The sequence below is a fragment of the Fusarium mangiferae genome (assembly GCF_900044065.1).
Source record: "Fusarium mangiferae strain MRC7560 genome assembly, contig: FMAN_scaffold001, whole genome shotgun sequence".
In the NCBI taxonomy this organism is placed as follows: domain Eukaryota; kingdom Fungi; phylum Ascomycota; class Sordariomycetes; order Hypocreales; family Nectriaceae; genus Fusarium; species Fusarium mangiferae.
In genome coordinates this window covers 2,738,779-2,765,591 of record NW_024573921.1, presented here as the reverse complement: position 1 = coordinate 2,765,591, position 26,813 = coordinate 2,738,779, and the positions used below count along the sequence as shown (strand labels likewise).

The 26,813-nt window shown below is 49.7% G+C and overlaps 7 protein-coding genes across 7 annotated transcripts; 5 read left to right on the top strand and 2 right to left on the bottom strand.

Moving 5' to 3' along the window:
- Positions 1-5,429: 5,429 nt before the first annotated feature.
- Positions 5,430-7,548, top strand: FMAN_01385 (uncharacterized protein; the record flags this gene model as incomplete). Its single annotated transcript, XM_041834175.1, has 3 exons — positions 5,430-5,603; positions 5,681-5,976; positions 6,030-7,548. 3 exons carry the CDS (start codon positions 5,430-5,432, stop codon positions 7,546-7,548), a joined length of 1,989 nt encoding a protein of 662 aa, XP_041676725.1.
- A 1,077-nt stretch (positions 7,549-8,625) lies between these two features.
- FMAN_01384 (uncharacterized protein) lies at positions 8,626-9,408 on the top strand (the record flags this gene model as incomplete). The annotated part of the gene is made up of 1 exon (XM_041834163.1): positions 8,626-9,408. One exon carries the CDS (start codon positions 8,626-8,628, stop codon positions 9,406-9,408), a length of 783 nt encoding a protein of 260 aa, XP_041676724.1.
- A 737-nt stretch (positions 9,409-10,145) lies between these two features.
- Positions 10,146-11,298, top strand: FMAN_01383 (uncharacterized protein; the record flags this gene model as incomplete). Its single annotated transcript, XM_041834152.1, has 2 exons — positions 10,146-10,880; positions 10,972-11,298. The coding sequence occupies 2 exons, from the start codon at positions 10,146-10,148 to the stop codon at positions 11,296-11,298; spliced, it is 1,062 nt and encodes a 353-aa protein (XP_041676723.1).
- Positions 11,299-12,085: 787 nt separating this feature from the next.
- Positions 12,086-13,331, top strand: FMAN_01382 (uncharacterized protein; the record flags this gene model as incomplete). Its single annotated transcript, XM_041834141.1, has 4 exons — positions 12,086-12,261; positions 12,332-12,418; positions 12,479-12,983; positions 13,044-13,331. 4 exons carry the CDS (start codon positions 12,086-12,088, stop codon positions 13,329-13,331), a joined length of 1,056 nt encoding a protein of 351 aa, XP_041676722.1.
- Positions 13,332-14,240: 909 nt separating this feature from the next.
- FMAN_01381 (uncharacterized protein) lies at positions 14,241-16,680 on the bottom strand (the record flags this gene model as incomplete). Its single annotated transcript, XM_041834130.1, has 7 exons — positions 14,241-15,273; positions 15,321-15,714; positions 15,761-15,911; positions 15,961-16,074; positions 16,123-16,221; positions 16,277-16,490; positions 16,559-16,680. The coding sequence occupies 7 exons, from the start codon at positions 16,678-16,680 to the stop codon at positions 14,241-14,243; spliced, it is 2,127 nt and encodes a 708-aa protein (XP_041676721.1).
- Positions 16,681-22,838: 6,158 nt separating this feature from the next.
- FMAN_01380 (putative DNA-directed RNA polymerase II chain RPB10) lies at positions 22,839-23,237 on the bottom strand (the record flags this gene model as incomplete). The annotated part of the gene is made up of 4 exons (XM_041834119.1): positions 22,839-22,896; positions 22,951-23,037; positions 23,087-23,148; positions 23,202-23,237. The coding sequence occupies 4 exons, from the start codon at positions 23,235-23,237 to the stop codon at positions 22,839-22,841; spliced, it is 243 nt and encodes an 80-aa protein (XP_041676720.1).
- A 331-nt stretch (positions 23,238-23,568) lies between these two features.
- On the top strand, positions 23,569-26,557 carry FMAN_01379 (uncharacterized protein; the record flags this gene model as incomplete). Its single annotated transcript, XM_041834108.1, has 3 exons — positions 23,569-23,888; positions 23,934-24,742; positions 24,798-26,557. 3 exons carry the CDS (start codon positions 23,569-23,571, stop codon positions 26,555-26,557), a joined length of 2,889 nt encoding a protein of 962 aa, XP_041676719.1.
- Positions 26,558-26,813: the final 256 nt, after the last annotated feature.

Genomic DNA, 26,813 nt, shown 5'->3' with positions numbered 1-26,813 from the left:
AGATGCAGATGCAGATACGGATACAAAGTGGGAGATGTCAGCGCAGCCTCAAAAAAGACACGAACAGCTACGGCGCATGCATGGCCCACTGTGTAATTCGTTATGGCAGAACATTTCTTGCATCTTTCAATATGTTGCATTCGTTCAATTGAATCGACAGACTTGCAGACGTCCCTCGTAGCACAATAACATCATCTTACGACCATCCACTATGTAGCGGTCTGCAGAGAAACCTCGGATCACCAGGCCCATCATCCGGGTCATTAACAGATTCTCAGGACATCCGGACACCATAGACTGGTTCGACGTGGGATGTCCCGACAGACCAGGCGAGGCGAGGCGAGACGGAGAGAGGAGTCTCGATGGAGTCTGGAGCCATCTGCCAGCGTGACCATTTCCATAGCGCTAGACGGGCCTCCAGCACATTCACAGTAAGGTCTTTTGACGGTGAGAACGGGAAAAAAGAGTCGGTGGTCTTGTACAGCGAATGCTTGCTGTGGCGGTTGGTCTGTTGAAAAGGCTGGCGGATAAAGTGACAAGACAGAAGAGTTTCACCAATTGAGAACCCTTTCAATCACCAAATTTACATCGCCAAGCGCGATAACAAGCCACCGACAGCTGTAAGTGTTGTAATTGTTCAGCAGAGGTGCGAGATATGCAGTAACTGCAGCGGGATGCCACAAGCTGTGATGTCAGCGATCATGCTTTCGCCGAGCCACTCCCACTCTTGTGCAACTGTACCTCGAATGAGGCGCGTCACCAAAAGGTACATGACCTTTTTCAACTCTTCTCTTGGATCGAAAGGAAGGCACATCCTTGTTGCACAGCACAGCAGCGGTGCCCCCCATGTCGAACAAGGGTCTTCCGCTTAGTTCCCCCGGCGGACTGATCCCGGTCAGACACAGCTAGGCACACGTTCTCAGGCTGTTACTGGACTGGGGACTGGACTGTAATACCAGTAATATTCGTGGACTCGAAATAATTGCCAACGTCGAGGTGTTGCTGCTTAGGTTGGCGGGCATCTGGATTCAGAACTGCATTTTGTGTGACGAACAAGTGTCTTATTAGCTCAGATCGGTACACAGGGCATTACTAGAAAAGAGAAAACAAGTCGAGTTCATGTACGTATGATTAGAGGGGCTCGCTAATAAGTAACCGTTGAAAGCCAAAAAGAAAATCCTACCGTTATGATTAAGGGAAAGCTTAAATAAATCTACCGAGCGCGGGAGACAGGTTTGAGTGGTAGAGCTTTACGACAAGCTCAACCCACTGCAGACAGCACCTGAAATATGATGACTGCTCAACAAACACTCTGCATGTCTCTCGGAAAAGAAAAGCCAGAGATCCGCCTATTCTATCTCGAGAATCAATAGTCTTCAACACAAGAGGAGAATTATCGGCGTGGTGGAGTTGATAAAAACCACCGGCGTTGCGGGGGCGGGGCATTTGGTGTTGTTGAGGCTTTCTTTTTGATGGAGATGTGCATATGTACCGTGTTCGATCATGCAGTGTCATCCGCAACCGGATCATGTCGGAGACTTGTAGAGTGTGAGTGCGTTCTTTTTCTTCTGTGCCTTCGTTCGTTCGTCTGTCTATCGATGGTGCCCGGTGGTTCGGCTATAGAGTCCGGCTTCTTCGGTGGCCGTGGCTAATAAATCCTGCTTTCCGCTCTTCAAAATGCTTCTTCCCCGCATTGCGGAGCGGAGGAGCGGGTGTTCCCTTCTCATGATGCCCATCTCCGGTTAGCAGCGGTCCCGAATACTGGGACGATCAGTATGAAGTTTCGAGAAAGTGTCAAAGGCTTCATCATGTAGAGATATATTGGTTGATGGCAGTTTGGTGATTGGGCATATAGGCACCTTGTGTGTCTAGCTCCCGGGTAGCTGAGCTTGACCCGAAAGGCCACAGAGAGAGAGGGCAGTAATTTATTGTGGTTTATTTTTGCAGCTGTCAATATATTTGGGTTCAATTAAGACCACGGAAATCTACCACAATATTCGGAAACCAATTTCCAAAAGTCTATGCTACATGTCGCTCTCTGTCATGCAAATCATATTCGTATTCTTGTAGGCCTCAGGCCATTTCTTCACGAGCCATCTTCACGAGCCCTGCATGATCTATGCATTTGCTCTCTTCATTCATGTCTTGGACAACTCTGGACCCTGATCCACCAGGATGAGATGATCGGCAATCATGTCCAGCTGCCACCAGACCATTTCATCTGCAAGGTCCCGACCACGCCAGCCAAAGGAGGGTCGCAGTAGATGATTTGCGTGGAGGTTTTTTCCTCTTGGTCAAATTTGCACAGCCTCGGATGAGCCTCGAATAAATCGTCCTCAAAGCTCTCGAGGGCATTACGAATATTTCCAAGAACAATCGTATTAATTCCAAGGGTTTCAGAGTCAAAACGTCAGCCTGTGACACTGATGGGCAGAAAATAGAATGGCTTAGCCTTTTCTACGATGGAAACGGACAGCCCGACATGCATTCTGTAAGCCACATACGACCATAGACTCACCGGGGTTCAGTCTTCCATGCATGCAGATGCATCCCTGACTGACTGTTCATCAGCCATCAGAGCCCAAATCAAATACATAAATGGTTCAGACAAGAACGGTACCTGGAACATACCCTTCCGCATATCCCCCAATCAGCCTCTCTACACACTCGACACAAACAGAAATGATGGTGTCTGGATGCTGAGCTGTTTTTGAGCTGACCACAGATCACGGGGATGCCGCCGAGACGGGCAGACTCTCCAAGACATGGCGCACTGGCATCTCTGCGTCTGTCTGGTTAGCAGTAGTACGAACAATAGCATCCTTTCGTATAGAAGCCTAATAGATGCCGTATATCAATGTCTGTACATATCATCGTAATAAAGAAACAAAACCAGAAGCATAGGGGTGCTAGAGTCATTCAAGCCTCAGAACAGACTGTGAAAATCCCATCGCGGAAGCCATTCGGCACATGTCCAATCATCAGATCCCCCAAGTCCTCGGTCGCCATGTGGCAGCGTCACTGTGCTGCACCTCACATCACTCCTAGTCTGCCACTGGCTGGCTGGCTGAAGATATCGGGTTTAGCCTCACATCGCTCGATTGGAAAAAGCAGGGTTCCAGACATCCGCCTCTTGATCCTCAAGTACCCTTCTTTCGCTTCCATAATCAATCAGGCAGGCATTCAGATAACGAAACCTGAGAGAAACGTCGAGATTGCTTCTCTGCTTAACAATCCACTTGCTCAATCTTTCGAGTCACTGGAAATAGAGTCACAGATCCACAGTGAACAGTCAGTAGGGCCAAAACGGTCATGGATCCGTTGCCGGCTTGCTGGAAGCGCGGCGACAGGGGTTATGTGTATGGGGGTTTGAGCTCGCGCTATTGTTATTGCAGGCACAGCAAGGCAGATGAGATTGGGGCCAAGTTCATTTATTAAAGATCCATTTCAAGGGAGAGATGATAGATAACAAAGGGGTAAGGAAGAAATTCAAACCTCAGCAAGGCTTGAATGGCTGAAACTCATGGCGATGGCCTTTGCAAGCTGCACAATTGTTTCAGCAAGTTTTGTTCCAGCCCTCTGAAATCTCACTGCCCGGCCAGCCGTTTCTGGAATGAGGCCTAAACAGCTCAGATGGGATGGGATGCCCATCCATCCCATCCCATCCACGGCTCGGCCACGGCCACGACTGCGACTACGACTACAACCACAACCAGAATACCCCCGGCCGGATGACAGATCCGCCGTGAACTCCCATACCGAGCCCTTGATGTCTCGCCATGGGTCGTCCAGCCTTCAGAATGGGTCGTTCGTTCGCTAGGCTCGTAGCTCAACCTGCCCGCTGGATCCAGCCCGTCAAGTCCCGTTTCTCTGGGCTGACGACCTGACAACCAATTGGGTCAGGAAAACAAACAATATGCGACAATCTGAAAAGGTCCATTGTCTCGCCTCTCGTCCTTTCACTTATCTCCCCAGCTTCAGGTTGAAAGAATCCTTTCTCTCATGTTCAAATACCTCAAAGAGAGACAAAGATCTTGCACCTCAGAGACCGACGAACGGGACGGGAGGAACCCTTTGGCTTTTCGCTTTTCTGGGACGAGTTTACTCGACTAGCACAACGCCTTGCATGCATCCACCACCTCACTCGGTCGTTGTGGGCCTCTTCGTGGTACTTGATCCGCTCTTCGCCGTAAATGTCGTCATGAAGTACTGAATCGCAATCCGAAGCTATTCCAGGGCAGCTTATAGGGCTCTACAGTGGTTCAGAGCTCGTGTACAGTACTTAGCCACTACCCCTGATGAGACCTTGACCGGTTGACTCTTCCACATGCACCATCAGGCGCACCATCAGGCACGCCACCGCAGCCACGGCCCCAGTGGACGCTAGCGAAGCTGAAGATATTTGTGTACAGAAAAGGAACATTTGGCCCAGCAAATGATTTTGAGTTTGCTGCTGTTGGAGATAGAGTTGCAGTGCTTCTGAGCTCTGAGAGGTCACTGAGACACAGCCCTCCCGACGGCTTCCCATCACTGAGACCACTATAGAGCCTTGAGTAGTGGTCAAGTACTCTCACCCCGGACGAATTTCCGTAGCGTACCGTGCGGGTATCTTGGCACATCGGCCAAAGACAGCATCTCCCTGCTGGAGTGATGGTGCTGTGAATTGGTGTTTTGCGCTGTCGGACCCCAAGTTTGGTACTGTGCTGCGCTGTGTTGTTCGCTGTGCTGTGCTGTACTGTCCACCCCGGTCAACTTCCCTGTTTGACCGCACCCACTCCCGCCCGTCAGGTAAGGTCAAGGTCAGACGTGCTTGCTTGCTTGCTTGCTGGTGAGGTTGCAGAGAGACAGGCAGGCACGGGTACCTCCCCCCAGTTCCTTCCGCACGCAGTACCTTGGTACACCCTCGTCTCCCGTCCTTGACCTGGGCTCGCCGCTGCCGCTCTCATTCCCTCATCATCTCCGCCCTCCAACAACTTTCTCCCTCAACTTGTTTTTTGCTTCGCGACGAGAGTTGCGAATCACAAAGGGCGTTGGAGACTCTTTGTGTGCTTTGAGGTGTTGGGATATTTGCACTGCCTGTCAGTGACAAAACCATCTGGCACTCCCCTTTGTCCTCCTGAATCGGAGAGCGGCCCCCATATGCCTAGCCTCTCACGCCCATCTCATCAAAACAGCGGCCTCTCTCTTAAATCACCTTGTTGGATGACAATGTGACAACGTTCCTCACGATTTCTTTTTCAACTATTGCACATTGACGAATCCTTACTTACTCAGCTACGGTTCTTCGACTTCCTCTCTTCATCTTCAACCTGCGAAACCGAACGATCTAACGTCACGCTTCCGCCCTGCTTCTGCATTGATCGACACAACATTCAACTCCGCGACATTTCCCACCCCACGGCCTATAGAGGCTCGTGATGTCCTCCAGTATGAACTCGCTCAAGGTTCCCGAAAGCGGGCTGCAGCTGGAGGGCTCGACTGGCAAGGATGCCAGTCTCCCTTCCCAGGCTTTTGCCGTCACCCTGAGTGACAATGTTATTGAGGACATGATCAAATGCGTCCAGAATGGAGATGGCATTCAACTTGCCCTTGGAGCCAATCCCGTAAGTCCACAGAACGTCTTGTCGCAACGGTTTCAAGCTTGGAGGTTTGGCTCATAATGCTAATGTGCCCGTGCCAGACCTTGCTCTTTGGTTCCCAATCCCACGCCATTGAGCCGCCCTCCGACTCGAACCCATATGATCTTTACCTCACACGACCTTTCGAATCGACACGAACTGCAGAAAAGATACCATACACTGGCTCTCTCTTTGAAAAGCCATCAGGCGCTACTTCGAAGAAATTGAAGACTGGCAAGGCCGACAGCACCACTGACGGCAAGACCGCAAAGTCTAGCAGGAGTGCCCAATCAGGACGAGATTCTGATATCGAGGCTCTTCAAAATGGACTTGCGGCTCATGCTGCTTCTCGGGAGAAGTCGGTCTCACTTGCATCTAGTTTTGGGATGATCATACTGACATGTTTTGAAGGACTCGCGTGGTCGACAGGTTACCAGCGAAGAAGGCAGCTATCAAGGGCAAAAGCAAATTGCTCGACTCAACTCCACGATCGATCCCCCAGTCACCCGGTCAAGTTTCACTCGGGTCGCTTACACCCAACCCTACGACATCACAGCCCCTTGATCGAGCCAAGGGAGACCGAGCTATGCTGGTGCATGAGCTCGCTGTGCAGGACCGCTCATTTGATTACCTGGCCAAGAAGTGGGAAGGCAAGGTGGAAGACATGGAGCCGACGCTTCGAAAAGTTGCTGATGATCTCGACGATAACAACAAATGGTCACTGAAGAAGAAGTCCTGGAGAGACCTTGATGTTTGGAATTATGATTATGATGCCCAAGAAGTACGACAGAAGGCGATTGACAACGCTGTTCGACAATATGACAAGCAGAGAGTCACTATTTCAGAGCCAGAGTGGGACAGACTACTACCCAAGGAGGAGCGAGGAACTGGCAAGAGTCTTAGCCGAGTGCAAGCTAAGATTACAAAGACTGTCAGCACGCCGTCAATCAATGTTGAAATGGCGGATGGAGGCACAACGCCTCGAGATAGTGGGGATTCTCAGGACGCCAACCGGCCAAGGGTTGGAGGAGAGGCCATGTCGAGGTCCACCTCAAACCCTCTTTCTACTAAGCCCAAGAAGCCCACTGCACAGGAGGCCCAGGTCAAGCGCCTTTTGGGTAAATCCAAGGCTAAGACGACGGCATCAGCTGCACCCTCCAAAACGACATCCAAGGTGTCTTCCGCTAAAGCATCTCCCACCAAGGCACGGCCCACCGCCGCGCCTAAGGCCAATGGGGGAAGGGTCCTATCGCAGGCAATCATTTCTAACTCGGACACCTCAGAGGATGATGCTGCTCCTATGATCAAGCCCAAGCCAAAGGCTGTGCCTAAACCAGCACCCAAGATGAGAGACACGGTCATTGCCAAACCTCGACCTGTGGTAAGGGAGCCATTGAAGCAGCAGATTACGGCCAAGCGACCTCGCGAGGACGACGACTCGAGCTCGAGCTCTGGAACACCATTGTCGAAGCGCATCAAGCCCAAGCAGCCTCTTCCTGCCCCTAGACTTAAGCATCGACCATCGGATGCAAGCCAGAACTCTCGCGGAACGATAACCTCAACCTCGATGAAGAGCAAGAACACTTCCCCAACGAAGTCTTCTCCCCTGGCGTCATCGCCACCCACCAATGCCTCGGATCTGGAGAATGAGGCACCCGCTGCTTCAATTGTTGCGAAGAAGCGCAAGGTTGAAGGCTTCAGCAAGGGTGGTGTCACAAAGCGACCTGCAGCTTCAAGATTTTCCGACGATCTTGTGCAGAAGGCACAGGCGTTCAAACTATTTTACCAAAAGTATGAGACTCTGCACCATGAGATTTCAGCGCTGGACAACCCTTCAAGCAGGAAGCTGGGCCATCTGATGGAAATGAGAGACCGACTGAAAACGATGAAGATGGAGATTTACAGCGAATGTCCCCCAGAGAGGAGCTAAAAGGCGGCAATAATACGACAGAATAAGGACAAGATAGGGTGTGGGTGTTTGATTTCAACGGCGTACAGCATCACGACCGGATAACTTTTACAGTTGCATTTTGCATTGGGAAAACAGGATCTGCATGAACGAGCCACCTGTCGGACAGGAACGGAGCTCTCTTTGATATTTGCATCGTATTTCTTTTTCTTTTTTTGATACCACATGAGAAGACAAGATAGGCCAAACGCGGCCAGAGACAAAGCCAAGCCAAGGCAGGCAGTTAGATTAGGCAAAGCAAAAGCCAAACAATAAGATACAGAAAATGTTGAAATTGAAAACAAGATGTGCATGTAGACTACACTGAGTGACAAGACAAACCTGGTGATTGAGAGAGAGCCTGGCCCGGTTGCGAGCAAAATCAGTCAATAGGTAGTGACAGTGATGAGTGGTAGTAGTTGGGTGCATGGGAAGAGGAAGTGGTACTATGACGTGAGGCGCATGTGATGGGGGTGCGTGATTTACCTTTGGATTTACCAGATTGGACCCCCAAGTTTTGATATGGATGCTGCTGAGAGGGTTGGTTGCATTGGTTGGTCTTTGGTCCTTTGAGTTTTGAGTTTGGTGGGGGCCGTATCAACCTGTGAGCTGATTCAGGACAGGACCCTCCGAGTAAAGAGGAGGGATTAGCAAATAGGTCCTTAGCTAGCGGCTGATCATGGATATCTAGGTAGTTTAGAATGGGGCTGTAGAGGACATATTGCTCGCAGTTTGGAGGACATAAGGTTAGTAATTGTAGCATGGTTTTATTTAGTCTTTGTACCGTTTATGCGACTGGCCTTTGTTAAGAGGCGTTTGCTTGAATCTGTGGCGATAGACAATAAACTCTTGTATGCGACAACGCAGCTTGAAGGCATTGAATAAAGAAGGGCAGAATTCACCAACATATCTATGTCCTGCAGGCAAACTGGTATTGAAGATGTATAAATATCCGCCCAGACGGGAGAATCTTGATTCTAGCTTTCTCATCAACTTCAGTCTCAATCCCTGTCCCAGCCTCAGTCTCAGTCTCAGCCAAAGCAACAGCCATCACCCCCAATGACATCTAGACGCTCCCAGTTCGTCAAAGAGGCGCCTCCTGGAGCTTACTTCCCAGACCTACCATACGTTTACACTGTCCACCCTACTCAGACTCAAGATCCGTTCCGAAACGTGCCTGCTCGCATGGCTGAAGACTACAGCCCCATGTATCCTCCCTCTTCAGCTGCAACAAACATCTTCGTTCCTGGCTGCTGCCGTCATCGCCGCCGTGCATCCCGGCACTCAAAGACCTACGAGAGCGAAGGTTCAACCAAGAGCTATGCTTCTTACGAAGACGTTCAGCCTGCTCAGCCTGTGGATCGTCTCCCACCACGCATCGCTCTGAAACAACTCTCTGATTTTCTCCACGAAGCTGGTATCTTCTACAGCACGCAGCTCATGGACTTTGCTCGTGAGCACCAACGTCAAGGCCACGACACCTCCAACGAAGCCCTTCGACAGTGGCTCTGGAACGACTGGACCCGATCTCGCGATAATTCTACGCGTGAGAACTTTACATCTACCAAGGCGAGCATTACACTCTTGCTTCGTCAGGTTGAAACCGCGATTGCGACGCCTTGGCTAGAGAACGCAGACCTGAACGTCAGATTCGACTTCAGCTACAAAGCTCTCAAGAGTTCTTGTGATGAGATTGTCAGATTGTCAGGCAAGGTCATGAGCGATTGGCAAACTTGTCGATTTCTGGCTGTGGAGCTCAAGAATGCCCGTGTCTATGCCGACCCGGAGGGCCCTGTTCTGAGACATTTGTTTGTGGGGTGGGAGAAGGGCGAGCCTTGGTGATCCTAAAGATGGGAAGCCAGGTCGTTCAAGTTGCTGGAGTTGTTTTCTTTAGTCTCCTTTGTTGGAAGTTCTTATGTGTTTTGTTGGTTGGAGTTTAGTGACCAGGTCGGTTGCCAGGATGAGATGCACAGTACAGACATTGCTAGGGCGACCAATCGGGAAGACGGTGGAGTTGGAGGTTCATAGCTCCCTTTCCCCTGGTCAGTCAGCCACGTGGGCCGTGCCGATCACTCATTCGAGAGTGCTTGTGGCGGTGCAATGCTGCATGATGTGGCTTTAACGCCAACGTTGATACATACTCACAAGCTACCTGTGATAGGAAGATAGACTTGACCCAATTAGATGTTAGCCAAAATTTCGCAACTTTTTTTTTTTTAATTGTTAACAATTTTTTTTATTTGCCGTCAGTAGACAAGTCAATGTGTGGATTACAGTAGCGTTCTTTTTCACCCCTGGACTTCTCCTTTGCCTTGTAAAAAATCCCAGTGAACAGAGACTATGTTCTAGACTCAAGGTGTCTCCGAATATGCGCTGCAGCATACATAGCCTTGTGTTCTTGCTGAGGGCATGTTGAACAGTTAGTTTCCTGATCAAACTTTCTGTTCTGAATTTGTTACTGTTGAATTCTCTTTTTTGCCACACCGACAATCTCCTTCTCTCACCTTGATCATTCCTCTGAGTTGACCTCACCTTAATTGGCAAATAAGTGTAGAAAGCAGAGACTTGGGCTCATCATCATGGGTATCGAAGCACTCGATTTCCCCCAAATGTGTGAACGTCCCAGCTACACTCAACTAGCAGACATTCTCCAGAGTCTTGAACTTAGCCCTCCAATCTGGAACCACAAGCGTCGTCGCTCTGAGATCATCGAGGAGCAAGAATCTCTCGCCAGCCAGCGCAAGGCAGAAGTCACTCGATATCTGTCCTCTATCATCAAGAGCCCCTTGTCATGGATCGACGACGATGATGAGAAGGAGGTTCTCTGGACGCAGGCAAGCAAGCGCATGTCGGAGCGGTGTGGACGCACAGCTATGGGAGAGGTTATTCGCAGATGGCCCTTTGGAGAGGGAAACGATGAGTTCGAGCTGATCATTCGAGAACCGGCGCTCACAGGAGATTCTTTGGGTTTCAAGACTTGGGGATCTTCATATGTGCTATCGCAGCATCTTCCTCGCATGGCGGAGACATCCCTATTTCGATTATTCGATGAGACGTTGGGTCAACCACGACCTGATGTCCTCGAACTCGGTTCTGGGACTGGACTCTTGGGCCTTGCCGCAGCAGCTCTATGGAAAGTCCCCGTAGCACTCAGTGATCTTCCAAACATCGTTCCAAATCTCAGAGAGAACGTGGCCAAGAATACTGAGCTTGTCAAGTCTCGCGGGGGATCACTCACAGTTGGCGATCTCACCTGGGGAGGGAGCGAAGACGAGGTCGACCAGACCCTATTTGGGCAACAGAATCAGTTCAAGGTATGTTTTTGCTCGTAGAGGATCTGTGATTGCAGGGCGACGCTTATATGACTCTTGCTTACAAACGATGTCTGACCCCCCTGATGACTAGATTGTCCTCGCGGCTGATCCCATGTACGACGATGAACACCCAGCGCTTCTCGCCTCAGCCATCAGCGACCACCTTGCTCTTGGCTCCGATTCACGCGCTGTCGTCATGGTCCCGCGTCGAGATGCCACCACAGAACGCCTCCTCGAGTCGTTCCGCCAGGCTATGCTTGACCTCGACACCCCCTTGTTCTGTGAGGAAGAGGACGAACTTGCAGGGCAGGACGACTGGGTTGAGGACGATGACGCGGGCAATGTGCGGTGCTGGCTGGGTATCTTCAGCCGCGGTGGCTCACCACCGTCTCAAGTCGGTGATGCAGCACCCATATAGCACTCTCTGACTGGCCACGGCAGCCAGTGAGTAATAGGCAAAGGGAGAGTCAGGTGCTTGAAGAAGAGACGAAGTTGATAGATGCGATGGAAAATATCAGACGAACTACCTTAGACAGAGACACTGAGCGAGTGAGGAAGCATAGCCACAATAGAGACCAATGATTTTATGCAAGCAATTGCACTGTTTGAGTCATGGATCTCCCGTGAACAATCAGCAGACGCTGCTTTAGGGAGTAGTTCATAAGGAGCCCTTTTCTCCCTCTTTTATGCTTGTGCTTCTTCTCTTGTTCTCCACTTCTACGAAAACACACCACACACAACACCAACACCACCTTCAAAAGCTGCTTTTCTCTACAACTTACAACAGTTTCTTCTTTCATTAGGGGAGAATTGATGACCAGCCTTGATATACTCTCTTTTATCCACTTGCACAATTTCATCCATGCTCATGCTACGTCAGGATTCAGCGCCAGTTGTTAACTGACAACCAATCCAGAGCCAACGACTCTCGAGCTCCTAATCACGGCCTTTAGCAAGGGTCTCAACGACGCTGATTAACCCTCAATAAAGCGATCAACGAACCTACTTAAACATCAAGCTCAGACATTCATTGTCTTTCTGTTCCCCCCTGAATAACAACCTGTACTCAACCGTCTATCACCTACAACCTCACAACACTCACCATCGCTGACAACTTAGACATTTCTTGGACAGTTACACTTTAGACTGCTCGGCACCTTCAACACTTGTTCCACACCTTTGCTTATTCTCTTACTTCTTCCAAGATGACCGGAAAACCAGTTTACAAACCTGACGAGATCCGCTTTGCTTTGAGCCTCATGGAGAAGGATTTCTACAACGATGCGATATCTAACGCTTTTCGGGAACGATTCAACCGAGCACTGACAGACAACCAGATTCGATATTTGAGGAACAAATATGGCAAGGATCCTGACTATGGGTAAGTTGTCTTGTGCCGAAGGAGTCTTGCCTCTTGCTTTTGAAATTAACTAACCGGCCTTTGCTCGTAGAGCTCCCCTTTGCAACAAGCAATCCAAGAAACGAAAAGAACGTCGATCTGACTCTGGAGCTGGTTCTTCCGCTTCGCCAGGCTCAGAGTACGTTGCGAACACCGCCCCGATATCCCTTTCCGCGTATCTCTCTAACCTAAGAAACAGAGGATCACCGGCTGAAGCCAAGAGAGCTCGCCAAGGGTCTTTCAAAGCTTCAGCAGGACCTTCTCAACAACCCCCATACCAGTTTGAGTCCCTTCCAACGCAATCACCAGTCAAATTCGAAGACATCAGGTCCCCAGGCCCGTCTTCTGTCCCCTTGTTCCACGCAGCACCAATGGCTCAGATGGGAAATCTTCGTTCACCACCTCCAAATTCCTACAGCCTCTTCTCGGGAGCACCAGCCCCGACAGGCTTGCGTTCTATGCCTCTAGCTAACTCTTGGCAGACGCAAGCTAGGGCAGACTTTAATACCAACTTTTCCCCGATCAACACTCATTTTGGTCAACACCAAATCAAGTCACCAGAACAGGGAAGCCCTGAGGGCTGTAACGCCGCACTATACCAGACGCCTCATCAGTCACCCAACACCCAGCTTTCATATGCCTCTTATTTGAGACAGCAACCAATAGCTAGCTCTCACGCACCAGTCTCATCTCCGCAGCAGACCGTGGTCGTAGGGGGCGGAGTCTAGGAGCCCTCCGCTACCCAACACTCATCGTCGTTTAAGATGGAGATGCCCCTATCCAATTTTTCTCAGCTCTCCGATTTCGTGTATCCTCAGCAGGTATCACACACTGAAGAGTATACGCAGGAGCAGGAGCAGGAGCCTGAGATACCCAGACGAGATGATATCGCCCCGATGTATTGTGAGGAGTACTTCGAACCAACTCAGCGAGCGGCTGAACAAGGCGAAACGCAACCCACCCAAGATCAGGATGAGGAAACTCCAGAGAAGCAAATCCCACAAGATCGTAAGCAATCTGCTGCTTCGGGCGCCTCTCGCGACAGCAATTAACACCAAGCTGCCGAAGCAGGTTCCTCACACGACTCCAAGAACTAGAGTGGTGACGACGGGGATCAATGTGATGATCAACTTCAAGATGCTCAGTACCACCTTGGATCTGGAGTTGCTCATCACCAAGCCGTACTCCTGAGGTGGTGGCTAAATTTTCCCACATTGTATACTATACCTGACATAACCTAGCCCCTGGGGACTGGCGATATCTGAAATACCCTATTCCTTCTCCGTGATAGATCTGGGCCTCTTTGTCGCTCCTCAAGGCAGTGATTCGTCTTTTGTTTGACCTGTCCACAGGCAGGGCCACACGTATGGCGAAAAACACCAGCTGAGCGTTCTGAGAATTGTTTCCCAAGGCTGTGGACTCAGTGCATATCACGAGGCGTATAGACCTGTCGCATGTGTTAGTGTTGGTACCCAAGCTGAAATTCACAGAACCAGATGGGCAGAGAGACTCGGTTTGGATACCTAGTTCTTAGGCTACTAAGCATAACGAATTAAATAGCTTGCACTTATCTCGATCCACTCGTGCCATACAATAAATCATAACATCTTGATATAAGTTTGGAGAATTGATTTATCCAAATATTTCTGGGCTTACCCTCCAGCTCTCTAATGTCATCAACTCGTCCGCTAGAGCCTTCCAACAGGGTATCTCGTGCAAGTAGAAACGAACAGACCATCGCATAAACCTCTTCAGGATGCCTCTCCAATCTCCGATACAAAAATTGTGATGTGTGTGTAACCATGCTGGCATAGAATAGTCCCTTAAATCCTTGTGACCCGACTCCCAAAAACTCTCCAGTATGAAATAATAACATTAGACGTAACGTGGCATAAGTATAGGCAATTCGACGCAACCATTGCGTTGAAATAGAAGGTTATGAATATGGTTGAATAGCATGTTTACACCACAATGCTGACGTTGCGACGGGTGTCGACCTCCTCAACCGGGAATTGGAAAACGACCTTGAAGAGATCTCGGAGATATGCATATCGCTGTGAACTCTTCATCATCATCTGAATACTCTTGGCCATCTCCTGGGCAGTAACGCGCTTGCCTCGAGCTGGCAAGGCATGGTGTCTGGGAATTATGGCATCGGTAAGGACGGAGTTTTTGTATTGTGATAGCAATGTCGAGTGCGAGATGAGGGACCCAAACGATCCAGGAGGAAGATCCTGCACAAATTTTTGTAACGCAGCAGCAGCGGCTTTGGGCTCATGGATGGTATCACGATTGAAGCCAAGATTCATAGCAGCTCGGAGAACGAGTACCTTTGCACGCGTCACATTTGCATCTTCTGATGCAGCTGTAGTGGTGGCTGTGCTTGAAGTCCTGGTGCTGCTCTTTGAGTAGCTGGAAAGATTGGACGCGCTACTCGACCACCGACCGCGGCTATTGTCACTAGGGGTGCCTAGGACAAGAATGTTGGGCATTGTTGGCGAACGACTCTGTGGAGAGATGGGCGTGTCTTCAAACTCGGTTACAGGGGTTTCCGGAACAGCTGGGTTTCTTGGTTTCTCTTCCTGCCGCCCGCTCTTGACACTATCGTGCCTCGAATGGACTGAAGATGGGTTTGATCCTCGGCTCTGTCGGCCGCTCTGATCATTAAGATGCTGAGGGAATGCGTGTCCGGCTCGAGGTGTTCCCCTATCAGGCCGAACTTGTGTCCAGCTGTCTCGGAATACATCGCAGAGCTCCCAGCAGGCTTGGACAGTAGAGCTCAGCAGCTCCTCATCTGGCGGTCTTCCGTCCCTTCTGTTCTGCCTGAGATTGAAGAGCATCTCTGCAAGTGCCCAACAGGCCCTGAGCAACTGATCAGTTTCCTCGGCCAGATCACTCCGTTGCTTCATTAGTCGATGACAAAGCGCGATATAGAAGTCCAGTGTGCGTTCTCGGAACTGCTCTGGGAGGGTACCATCCTGAGCACTATAGAGGCTGCCAACTTGTTAGAGTAAGATTCATCACTTATTTAATGCACTTACTGGTTGTTGAGCTCAAAGCTAACACGCAAAACCGAGTCCGCTGCTTCATCATTACGCTGCCGGACGTCAAATAGCGCTTGACAAAAATCGCGACACAAATCAAGGTTGACCTTGACATTGAAATTGCTCACGTCCTCATCTCGACTGTGGTAGAGCCGCTGACAAAGTTTCCAGCATGTCCTCCATGCTTTTTCGTGGGCATCAGGAATGCCATTTTTGCCAAGAGCGCGGTTACGATTGATTGAACTGAGCTTAGACAAACTGTTGCACAACGTCCAGCACTCAGCAAGAGTTGTTCGTAGAGTCTCGATCTCGTCTTGTTGCTGTGGTATCGGCATGGCTTCTGATTCATAGTCTTCGTCGTCACCCTCAGCCTCTGTTTGTTCGTCGATTTCTAAACAGATTAGCCATATCCGGTGACGAATCCAGTGTTTACTTACTCTCGAGACTACTCGTACTACTCGAACGTAGCCGGGCACCATCGTCCAGCATAGATTGCAGGTCCTGAGCTTGGGGTGTGGCGCTGTCGATGCTGTACCGCACAGGGTTCACATCGGTTAAAATCGGAGGTCGAACAGGATGAGTCGATGTCTGATGACCGTTTAGTAAATAACATAAGTTTAGGTCGAGGGTAGCAGACCTTCTCCTGTCCGCCGTTAAGAGAGGCTAGGCTTTCAGCCTCTGATTTTGGAGATGTCCTTGGACTTGGCCCTTTGTGCTCCATGGCTGGAGGTGCGGCGGCAGCTGGAGCAGCCTGAATGGTGTTAAAATGTGTCGTATCTACAATGACTATGAAACTTACCCAGCTGGAAAAACTTTCTGGTGCATGGATGACAGAAATAGCCTCCTCGTTGCTGGACTGGCGCACACTCTCCGGTAAGTTAGTTGTGAGCATCAAGAGCTGTGGTCAAGTTAGTCCATAGCCCAGAAAGTCGGTGGTGCCCGTTGTGACTGACCTCTGACCGACGGGTAGCCTTTCTATCACTAACTTCCTTCTCAATATCCTCTGAGACATCGTCCTCGATCTCGGTCGTTTCAGTACCATTAGATGTGACTGGAGAAGGACCCACAATGTCACTAGGACTCATGACATTGTAGGAGCTACTTGACATGCGATTGACGGAATTGGGTCGAAGCGAGGACGAATCGGTAGCAGGAGGAGGGGAAGAGCTGAGACATGGGTCAACAGAGATTCCAAGAGGGTTCACGTTAAGCGCAGAGCTTCCAAGGCAACATACAATGGTCTGAATGGAGAGCGACGGCTCTCATTCTCCGTCGGCGCAGACATGTCTGTCTGGGGGTAAACGAAAGGGAATTGTAGGCTTCCAGTCGATGACCTCAAAGGGGCTTCAAGGGCCATGACGGGAACGTGGAGTTTCTAAATATTTAGCTACCCTGACGGTGGTAGTTGAGAACTCAGGTGGCAGAAGGGATCTTAAGACAATTCACAACTCCAACCAAGTGTCGACGCAAGAAAGCCTTACGATACAGCAGTCCCAAGGTTGACAGATGATCGAAACCTGATGTAGGAGACAGATTCGAGATTACCAACAGCTGTCGTGACGGCAAAGGAATAAAATATGAGCTTGTCGGTCGGCGGTCGATGTGCGGTCGCGCGGCCAGTTAAGAGACCTATGGGCTAAGATCGGGAGGCTGCGTGACTAGTCTGACCCAGTCGAACAGTAATAAGGAAAGATTGATAAAATAGAAACAAACAGAAGGTCCAAATGCTGAATGAAGGGCTCAATGACACTCCGACGATGAAGCAAGCAAGCAAGTTCGTCCAAGAAAACCAGCTCACCAAAAGCCGAACCCAAGAGAGAGAATAGTTAGAATGGAGGGGGAAAGGTTTAAAGAAACAGGCAGAGCCAAAAGCTGGAGCACCAGCGGTTGCAACAACGGACTAAGGCAGACAGACAGACGCCAGTTCGACAGGGGTTCGTGAAACCGGGTCCCTTGTTCTCGCAGCCCTGCTACATTGGGGTGTTATGGGTCAGGTACTCAATTGTAGCTCTTGTTACTGCGAGAGTCAAGTAAGGAATAAGCGGACAGCAGCGTTCAAGATATTTTCTGATGCCACCTCTGGTACGGAGTAGCTGTGAGCTGGCTTCAGAAGCTTGCTACCTTGTTACCTGTCTGCTACCTGTCCCGGTGAACTGCCTTGAGTTGTTATGGAGGGGACCGCACATGCGGCCGGCGCTTGTCGGGAGCGCGACGGTTGGCGCGGTGGGAAACAGAGAGACGCGATAGTTGTTGAATACCTAGGTAGTATGTATAAGCTCTTACAGAATTGCTTCATCAATGGAGTTGAAGCAATACAATTCTTTGAGTGATCCAAAGACTGCGATTACGCATTGACCGTATTTATGTTTGTTAACGGCTCACCAGATTGAACAGGAAAAGATAGAATGTCGCGGAACGTGAACCAAAAGACGGTTGGATCATGAATGGGGCGTGGCCCAGCTGACGGAATATGGGAGGTGTGGATATTGAACAAGCTGGTAGCAGGAGGGGCTCTGCGGCTAGGACGCAACCTGTGGCACTTGATGCTCCTGGAGAGTACCCAGCTAAAAGAAAGTACAGCCAAGACAACTCTGAAAGTCTGAATTGTCTTGCCGAGACAAGGCAGCGAGCGGGTGGGCCAGTTATGTGGACCAAGGCGCAGATGGGACTTTAGAGAGGAGGGTGAAGTTGGGGGCCGGAGATGTTGAGTTGTTAGGTAGCTGCTGGGTTTCTTATGAACAATCTGACCAAGAAATTCTGCCGAAGTGATGGGTTGATGCCGATGAGTGCCAATGCGGCCCCGAGATGGGTTTCCCAAGTGGTTTGAAAGGCTTGGATCTAAGTTCAATATATCGAGGTGTGGCAGAAGCCGTCGACTTGCAGCATCGGGGTGTTGAAATTGGATGCTTAGGGTGAATGGATGGAGCGGCTAATCGGTCTAGCAAGACCTTCTTGTCTCTCTGGCTATAGGTTGTGTTGAGTAGAATAGGGTGTGGTCAATGCAACCCGTTGATGACTCCACTGTGTGTATTGCAGGTATTGCAGTGACTCGTATCATGCAGAGAAGTCGATTCAATCATTGTACTCGCTCATGCAAATTGAATCAATTACAGATGAATGGCATACATGTACATCGAGACTGGTGATGGGCGGAGAAAATATGTATTACCCAGTATGTCTCAAAACGACCAACCTAACGACACCATCGTGTAAGTCTAAAGCATTACCGTTGGCGGAAGGAGAGGCTGGCTGGCTGGTTGACGAATGGACCATGGATCAGGGGACGGGAGGCCCACTCTGGTTAGCACCTGCCCTACGTACAGATCGCAATCATCAGTTTTCCCGCGGTATGGAAGGTAGGTACATTCGACGCCAGCGACCTTAATCAAGTCAGGTGGCTGAGAGTTAAGTCGGTTTAGTTAGGGACCTCCCACTTTCAAGCTGTCTTTTTCGTCATTGAATCATTATTTCATCTTTCTGTATAGCACCACAAGTTAGTTGCTAGTCCTTCGCCCTGACTTACCGATCTTGCTAAATAACTGACAGCAACTACTTCTGCAAGTATATTTGCCCGTCACTTTGCGCTCAACTTAACAACTCTGCACCGCTACAAGACAACCACAACTTCCAGCCGCCCGTCCATAACAAGGAGCCAGTCAAACCCCAGACAGTTGACCAGGGTAGATGGATCGTGGCTCCAAAACTCGTGGGGCACATTGAAAAAAGGACAGGCGTCGGCGCTTAACTCATGGTGGGACTGGCCAATCCTCCGAAGTCCCCCACTTGCATTGCTTCCACCAACGACCTCGAACTGTCCAATGCTATGCTTCGCGGTGCTTTGTGTTCGACAAGCTACAAGACACTTCCAAGCTTTCCTCCCAAGTTCAGCCGTACAGTACTATGGGTACAAAGTCGATGCCATGTGCCATGGCCCGCTGCACGGCATCAACGGTACGGAATGTGACACCCAATGCTGTATACGTATTTAGCATGATCGACAACCTAAAATCGGAATCCCAACCAGCTTCATGTTTAGAAAGGACATAGACTCTTGAGTTTTGGTAGCAACGCCCAACATGATCTTGAGTTACTTTATTTCAAAGCGTGTGCCGCGACTGACCATTCAGCCGGCTGACAGCGTTCCGACTTAATGCTTTATCGGTGGCCCTCAGAAGCCCTGTTGGTTCGATACAGCCTCCATTGCTTTTCAGGTGATACTCCATCCGAATTACCTGAGGATGGAGTAAACCAACTGTGGTCAGTGAGGCAGAATTATTCGTTCACTTCTGTGGCCCTCTCTCCTCATCACTCCAGAAGTCAATGGCAATGCTACCGATAATGCTGGGCCTTGACGATGGTGCTTCTAAACGCCCTGGGCTCGCAGGGGTACGACCAGGATGTAGAATAAGCCAATCAACAACCCAAACCTCAGAACCCGGCGAACCCAGCAGTCTGGTCACGGCGGCTTTGGCAACGCTAAAACGAGCCAGTAGCCCCACCACCCGGGGTTGCAGTATGTTCTTTCCTTTGTGACGCACAGTTCGCTTGCTCTGGAACATGACTCTCGTGGCAGGCTATTCAGCAATGTTCAGATACCAGCATTTTGGCAAAGCAACAACATAAGGATCGAACAAATACTAGAATACCATGGAGCTAGGCCCTCTAGTCAATCTCTACCCCCCCCCCCTCCCCCCCTGCTTTTCAACCCCAATCGCTCACTCACTGTCTGGTCATCTCAAGGTATGGAGAACAGACAAGGGTACATAAACAATCATCTTCAGTTCTTTCTTGTTTATGGCCGTCAGAGAACTAACAAGATAAGTGGATTCTGTCCCAATTTAGAGAAAATGGCAAATTCATCAGTTAGAGAAATGTCTACGAGAACAAGACTGTATTGTTTGCTACTACCCATGCCTCGGGGAGCAAGAAAACATCGGACCTTGATATAGGGTGTCAAAATAAACTTACCAAAAGGTATCCTAAAGGCATCATAAACTTATACCAAGTTACCTAAGTCTTTTTATCATTTAGGATCATGGAAAGGCCCGAGTTTTCTTCCCCCCTTGCCATGTTATGACAGACGGCATCGTCTGGGGTCTGAATCCTAGTAGCAAATTTAGCGTTGTGATAACCCAACGCCTGTTGCGTTGTTTTAGTTATCACAGCGCTAGACAGATTCTCGGAATTGTATTAACGATCGCCAATCCATCCAGCCGGTGCGGGGACTCTCAGCCCTTGTTAAACGGTTGAATAGGTGTTGATGCACCCTTGACAGCTCCACGAGTACACCTCGAGATTCTGAATGGTACAAGCTTTGTGCTCCTACTGAGCCGGGGAGCTTTCTCGATTCTTTTCTCGAACCCAAGAGCAGGGTTGCGGTGTGGATTCACCCCTTCCGGAACACATCCCGCGGTCCACCACCGCGGAGGTCAGAATGTGCAGACGTGACCCAACAAGGAGGGCAACGTACATCGCCAATACACAACATATGAAGATGTGCCTTTAATACATGGAATGTATTTACTAAACGCCATGGCAAGAGCTTTGAGCCCGAAGTGGACTTCCGAGTATGCACGAAAAAGCCACGGAGGGAAGCACAGAATGCAGTGCAAGCGCCAGCCTGACCAGACCTTTGACACTTTGACACTCTGACACTCTTCTCTTTGGCTCGAGGTTGTTTGTTTATCGTGTTGTACAGCTCGATGACTCAAACTTTCCACTTGCGGTAACCAGCCCGTCTGTGCTGCCTGTCAAGGCTCAAGATCGTGTTGGTCGATCACCATAAGAAAAAGAAAAGCGCGGTTGTTGGTCAAGCTTGTTACTTCACAACCAGATTGCTTGGGTGTGATTCATAAGTGTTTTCCGACTGCTTGAAGTATCCTTAATTGTCGTTACTATATTATACCACAGCACGTCTGTCCATAAAATGCATCGTTACCCATGAACTTGCGGCCCGAACAGCCACACACACCAGAAGGGCTCTTCCGAACCAACGCCTCTTCGTCTCATTTTCATTGCTTGTTCCATGACTCTGAGATGTCTACGCCGCTGGTAGCAGGGCGGCTCGAGGTACTGAATAGGTCGAGCAACTTGATGACAGCCAAGATTGGAAACTCATGACGGGCCTCAAATAGAGATCACCCGCTAGTGTATTGGCCTTCAGAAACTCCCGATCTTTTGGAAACCAGGACCAAGTCACACGTTGTGAGACTCAGGCATGGTGACTGGCTTGCATATAATTGTGACTACCGTCAAAGTAGTAGAAGAGTCGCAACTCAAACAATGGGCTTAAACAGAGGTAGTTCCCATGCTAATACACTAGAAAGCCACTACCATCCCTGCCATTCACATAGCAAAAGACCAGCCAAATTCTTGAGTTGCTTTATGACAAGCTTTTCATTGCTTCGGACCCATAGATTAGGATATCATTGTTGAATTGGTCTCAGTCTCGCTTTAGAAAAAGAACTGGATTCACTTTAGCCCTGGTAGAAAGGTATCGCGATGTAAAGCGGAAGCGTCGCATCCCCTCACACCGTCGTCAAGCACTAGGGTAATAAGTTACAGACAAGATCGACGGCAAAGGCGTAACCCTGCTATAATAGAACAGGTATAGACCCCAGAGACATGAGAGCTTCAACCAACACCCGGATGTGTTGTCATAGTCGTTGGCCTCGTAAGAGACTGTTGGCTCAATACAATCGCCCACTCCTTCTGCAAGCAAACAGTTTTGAGGACAACCAACACACTCGAGTGAGTTTTCGAGGTCTTCAAGTGAGGCCAGATCGTAGAGGCAGGCAAGAAAACTCAATTCCAGCACCTTGTTAATCAGGTGAGACTGGGAATATGCGTGCCAGTTTAACTAGCCTCTTCTGGCTTCCCATAGATGTTGGCATGCTGTCTAACAATGGGCGATCCTCCTGATTCCTGCTCGTTGTTCCTCGCCGCAACTTGACATCCACCGCTCTTTGCGCACAGGCCTCAGCAAGGGTGGGAGGGAGTGTTGCAGTTGTAGTCTGAGGATTAAATCCTAGTCGTCAATGGTATAGTGCCCTGAAGAAGTAAGAATACTTAGGACCTCTGTCTTAAATAACAAAAAGAATAGGTTAAGTTTAGTATTTCTAAGCAAGCCCTTGTTCGACCGGTTGATTTTAGCACCCTGGTTTCATGCCAGATGTTTTCTTGCTTCCTGAGGAGTGCATAAGGCCGTCCTGCCAGAAGGGAATACATGCAGGACAAAGGTCCTACCAAGAGCCAAGCGTTCGTTTCTTTTGGAGGGAAGCATGGGTAAGGAAGGTGGACAAGGTTCGAGTGAAAACACAGATCAATATCTTGACAGTCTCGGAAGTGTCTGTATAGGGCACCTTAGGTTATGAGGACTCGTGCTCTCGTATTTGAAACTGATCAATTCATTGCCTTCCTTGCGCCGTCAAAGTGACATATTTCGGCAAGATTCCCTTAACGCCAAACCATGCACAACCATTCTTTCGCTGCTTCTTTGCCACTATCTTACGCATTCTATGAGTACTGAACGCCAAGGTTCTGCTTCTTCTCGCTTCGGCCATCGGGAGTGTACCTAAAGAGAGTTAGAAATCGCGTATGTAATGGTATCTGAGTGGTCGTGTCGTACTTGAGAAGCTTCTCGATAAGGTCAACGTGGGTCATGATCATGCGGCGGCAGCAGTATCGCTTCAGACCGAGCTCGTCCATAGCATCGCTACACTCGTTAGATTTACAGCATTATAAAGCAAAAAGACCCAGCTTACCCATCGGTCTTACGGGGATCTGCGATCAGTTGAAGGTAGCGCTCCCAGAGGTCACCAGTGACCTGCAATCCAAGTTAGTAAACAGCGCCTGGCGCATCGCGGCTGAAGACCCTACCTTTCCACAAGAGAAGCAGCGGATGGGAATAATCATTTTGATGTACTATCGTGAGTGCGCAGGTTCGTCGGATGCGTCCAAAAGAATTGCGACAAGAGCAAGAGGCACGTTACAAAGAAAGCTTGCGATAGTTTGGCGTTGTAGTAGGACTACGAAAATAAAATCTAGCTCCGTAATTTTTCCGACAGAGCGCTTATCTTATCAGTAACTTTTTTCGCAAGCGGGACCAAAATTTCTGCGAACCTTTACCCAGTAGAAGCGTATCCAGCAGGACAACTTTGTAACTTTTCTCTCCGTCGACGAATTGTTAAAAAAAAGTCGCAAGCACAAGAAATCGATCTCGTGCAGAGAGAAAAAGGTGGCGAAAATGGCCGGCCATAAGAGTCCCCGAACAAAAAACGATCCGACCAAGAAGCGCAAACGCGATGTGACGGAAACCGATTCGAGAACCAAGAGGCTAAGAGCTGAGCGAAAGGCGAACAAAATCAATGGAATTAAGCTTGAGAACGAAAGTGGCAATGGCGTGGTTGCTGAGGTGAACGGTATCTCTGGAGCTTTGGCAGAGGCTGGAACTCGGGAGATTGAGATTGTTCGCCAGTTCGACGATACAGAGGCAGGATGGCGCGTTTCGAAGCCTATGGGTGGCAGGATGCTTGATATCGATCCCATATTGACAGAAAATGAGCAGTAAGTCTCAGTCTATGCTAGCAGTATCCTAGCTAACCTTCTTAGATTTCTCATCATTGCGTATAACACATCTATCCAGGTGTATTCGGCAGCCGATTCACTCCTTGTTCGACGAATCCCCGTTACTGCAGCCGAACCCGCCGACAACAAGGCTGCAGCACCCGCGCATATCGTCGCCATGAGACAAGCAAAGCAAAACTCCAACATCGTCTGGGTGGCTACCTCTGATGGCCGCATCTGTGAAGTCGATTGGACAACCTCCAAGACCCCCGAATTCTTCCAGACCCAATCCAAGACTGCAACTGCCATGGCCCTCGTCACGAAAAAGGTCTCTGGCAGAGTCCAGGAAATCATCTTTGTAGCAGAGTCAGATAAGCCAGGCCGAATTGAGGTTGTCGCATACCCAGCCTCAACAACGGAGTCTGAGCACAAGGTTCTCTTCGTCATGAAGAAGCCTGGCAATGGCCTGCAGTTGATTGAGATTAGTGAGGATGGCCACCTGGTTGGCGCCATTAACGACCGACTTTTCTTTGGCCTTCCAACACAGCGACAATTCGATAACTTGGCTGCTTTGGATTACGAGATTTATACCTTCGATATTCCCGACTTGGTCAGCGCCCTTGACCTGAGAGTATATCCTAGACCAGTGACGAGCGGTAAGAAATCGCGACAGGAAGCTGCCCCTGTTCTGGACATCATTGTTGGTGGTGCCCGTGGTTCAATCTACCTCTACCATGATGCGCTTGCTCGAAGCCAGGCGCTTGCAAAGTCGGGATCTGATAAGGAGCTTATTCAAGCGCAAAACTTTCATTGGCACCGTAGAGCGGTGCACGCCCTCAAGTGGTCGCGCGATGGTACGAAGCTCTACACTCCACATGGAATCTCGAGGACTGTACTAATATATCGCAGGTAACTATGTAATTTCAGGAGGTTCTGAAAACTCTCTGGTTCTATGGCAAATGGACACAGGAAAGAAGGATTTTCTTCCTCATCTTTCTGGCAGCGTGGAGAACATCACAGTTTCTGCCAATGGCTCCTCATATGTCGTTCACCTCGACGATAATTCAGTGATGGTCATTTCGACCGCTGAGATGAAGCCTACAGCATACATCGCTGGTATCCAGTCGGCCGCCATCAACGTCACTACACCCAAGGATCTTCTCGTTCAGCGAACATGGACAACACCTGCGAGCGTACAGCGACCGATTCCAGCTGCCATCAGCCCTACTGATCAGTCGAGACTACACGTCTGTGTGGGTAATGGTCGGCAGGCTACTATGTCGGGAGGGTTCTCTGCACCTTTGCTTCAGACCTTCGATCTTGAGACTTTCCGAAGTGTCTCCAAGCAAGCTTTGGCTCGCACACAGCCAACAGATGTCAACATCACGAACAAGGGCCACCCTATCGAAGAGCCCGTAATTACTCACCTAGCTTTCTCAGCTGACGGAGCGTGGCTTGCTAGTGTTGACACCTGGGAGCCATCACAACGAGATGTGGACAACGTTATCAGCGATGCCAAGGACCAGTTCATTCAAGAGCGGCGAGAGGTGTATCTCAAGTTCTGGGAAGCACAAGAAGGCGAGGAGCAGATTGCCCTTGTCTCTAGGATTAATGCCCCTCATGCTACAAATCGCAACGAGGCAGTTCTGGACTTGGCATCGAACCCTGTCTCGACATGCTTCGCAACTATTGGTACCGACGGCAACGTTCGATTGTGGCGCCCCAAGACAAGATCTCAGAATGGAGTTGTGGTGAAGGGGCCTAACGGTCGCGAGGTCTTCACTTGGAGCTGCTCTCAAATTATTGCTGTGGGTGATGGCATTCCTCAAGACGGCGTGATCGACCTCCCCGAGTCTGGTGTTGCTCAAGAGCCCCAAGGAAGTATCGCCTTTTCGGAGGATGGCTCAACTCTTTTCGTGGCCTTCGGAACAGGTGCCTCCGGCGTAATCTACTTGATTGATGCTGCGTCAGGCGATGTGGTTAAGACCCTCGAAGGTCAATGGAAAGGTCAACTGCGATCTATCCGTGCCCTTTCGCCTTTCGTCATTATCCTATCGGATGAACTGCGCGTTTACGACGTTGTCAGTGATGAGCTACGCTATGGTGTTGTGATACCACAGTCCAAGGCCAATGCCCTGCTTCAGCTGGCTGTTGATCATACTTCTGGTCACTTTGCCCTAGCTCTGCCAGCTAATGAGGGCTCTCTCATTGCAGTTTTCCAGCCTGAGGATATCGAGCCCCTGTTGGTGCGTAGCACGGCTCAAAGGATCGTCAGCTTGGTTTCTGCTCCTGAGACAAGTGGTTTCATCGCTCTGGATGATGCCGCTCAAGTCTGGGTGGTTGCCGAGGGATCAGACCCTTCATCTCTTGCAACTGTCCAGCCTCTTGAGGACCTCCGCCTTGAGGGCATTGATGCCAGTGGCAATGAGGCTGGTCTTCTCGACGAAGATGAGGATATGGCAAGCGATGTTGACGATGCCGAGGTCGAGCCTGTGACTGAGCCTGAAGATATTGAGATGGGAGATGATGACTCTCACCCAAGCGTGATTCAACAACAACATCTAGCAGACATTTTTGACGCTGCACCGGCGTTTGCTGCGCCTCCGATCGAGGATTTGTTTTACAAGGTTACGGGCCTGCTCGCGACAAAGCCTCTTTCAGCATCATGAAAGGAAGAAATTGGTATATAATAATGCATGTTAAAAAAAAGCTAGAATGTTTTTTCTTACAGAGGAGTATGTATAAATCAAACTAGACAGTCATAGTCTAGTCGCATGGGGTCTTGGGAAGTTAGAAGATGGCAGCGCCGGCGTTGAGCAAGTCTGGAATACTAGCTAGCTATTCACTCAGTTTGTATATGCACTGCACCTGGGGCATGGCCGACATCGGCGCGATTGAAAAAGAAGAGGCAATCGCCAAAATCCA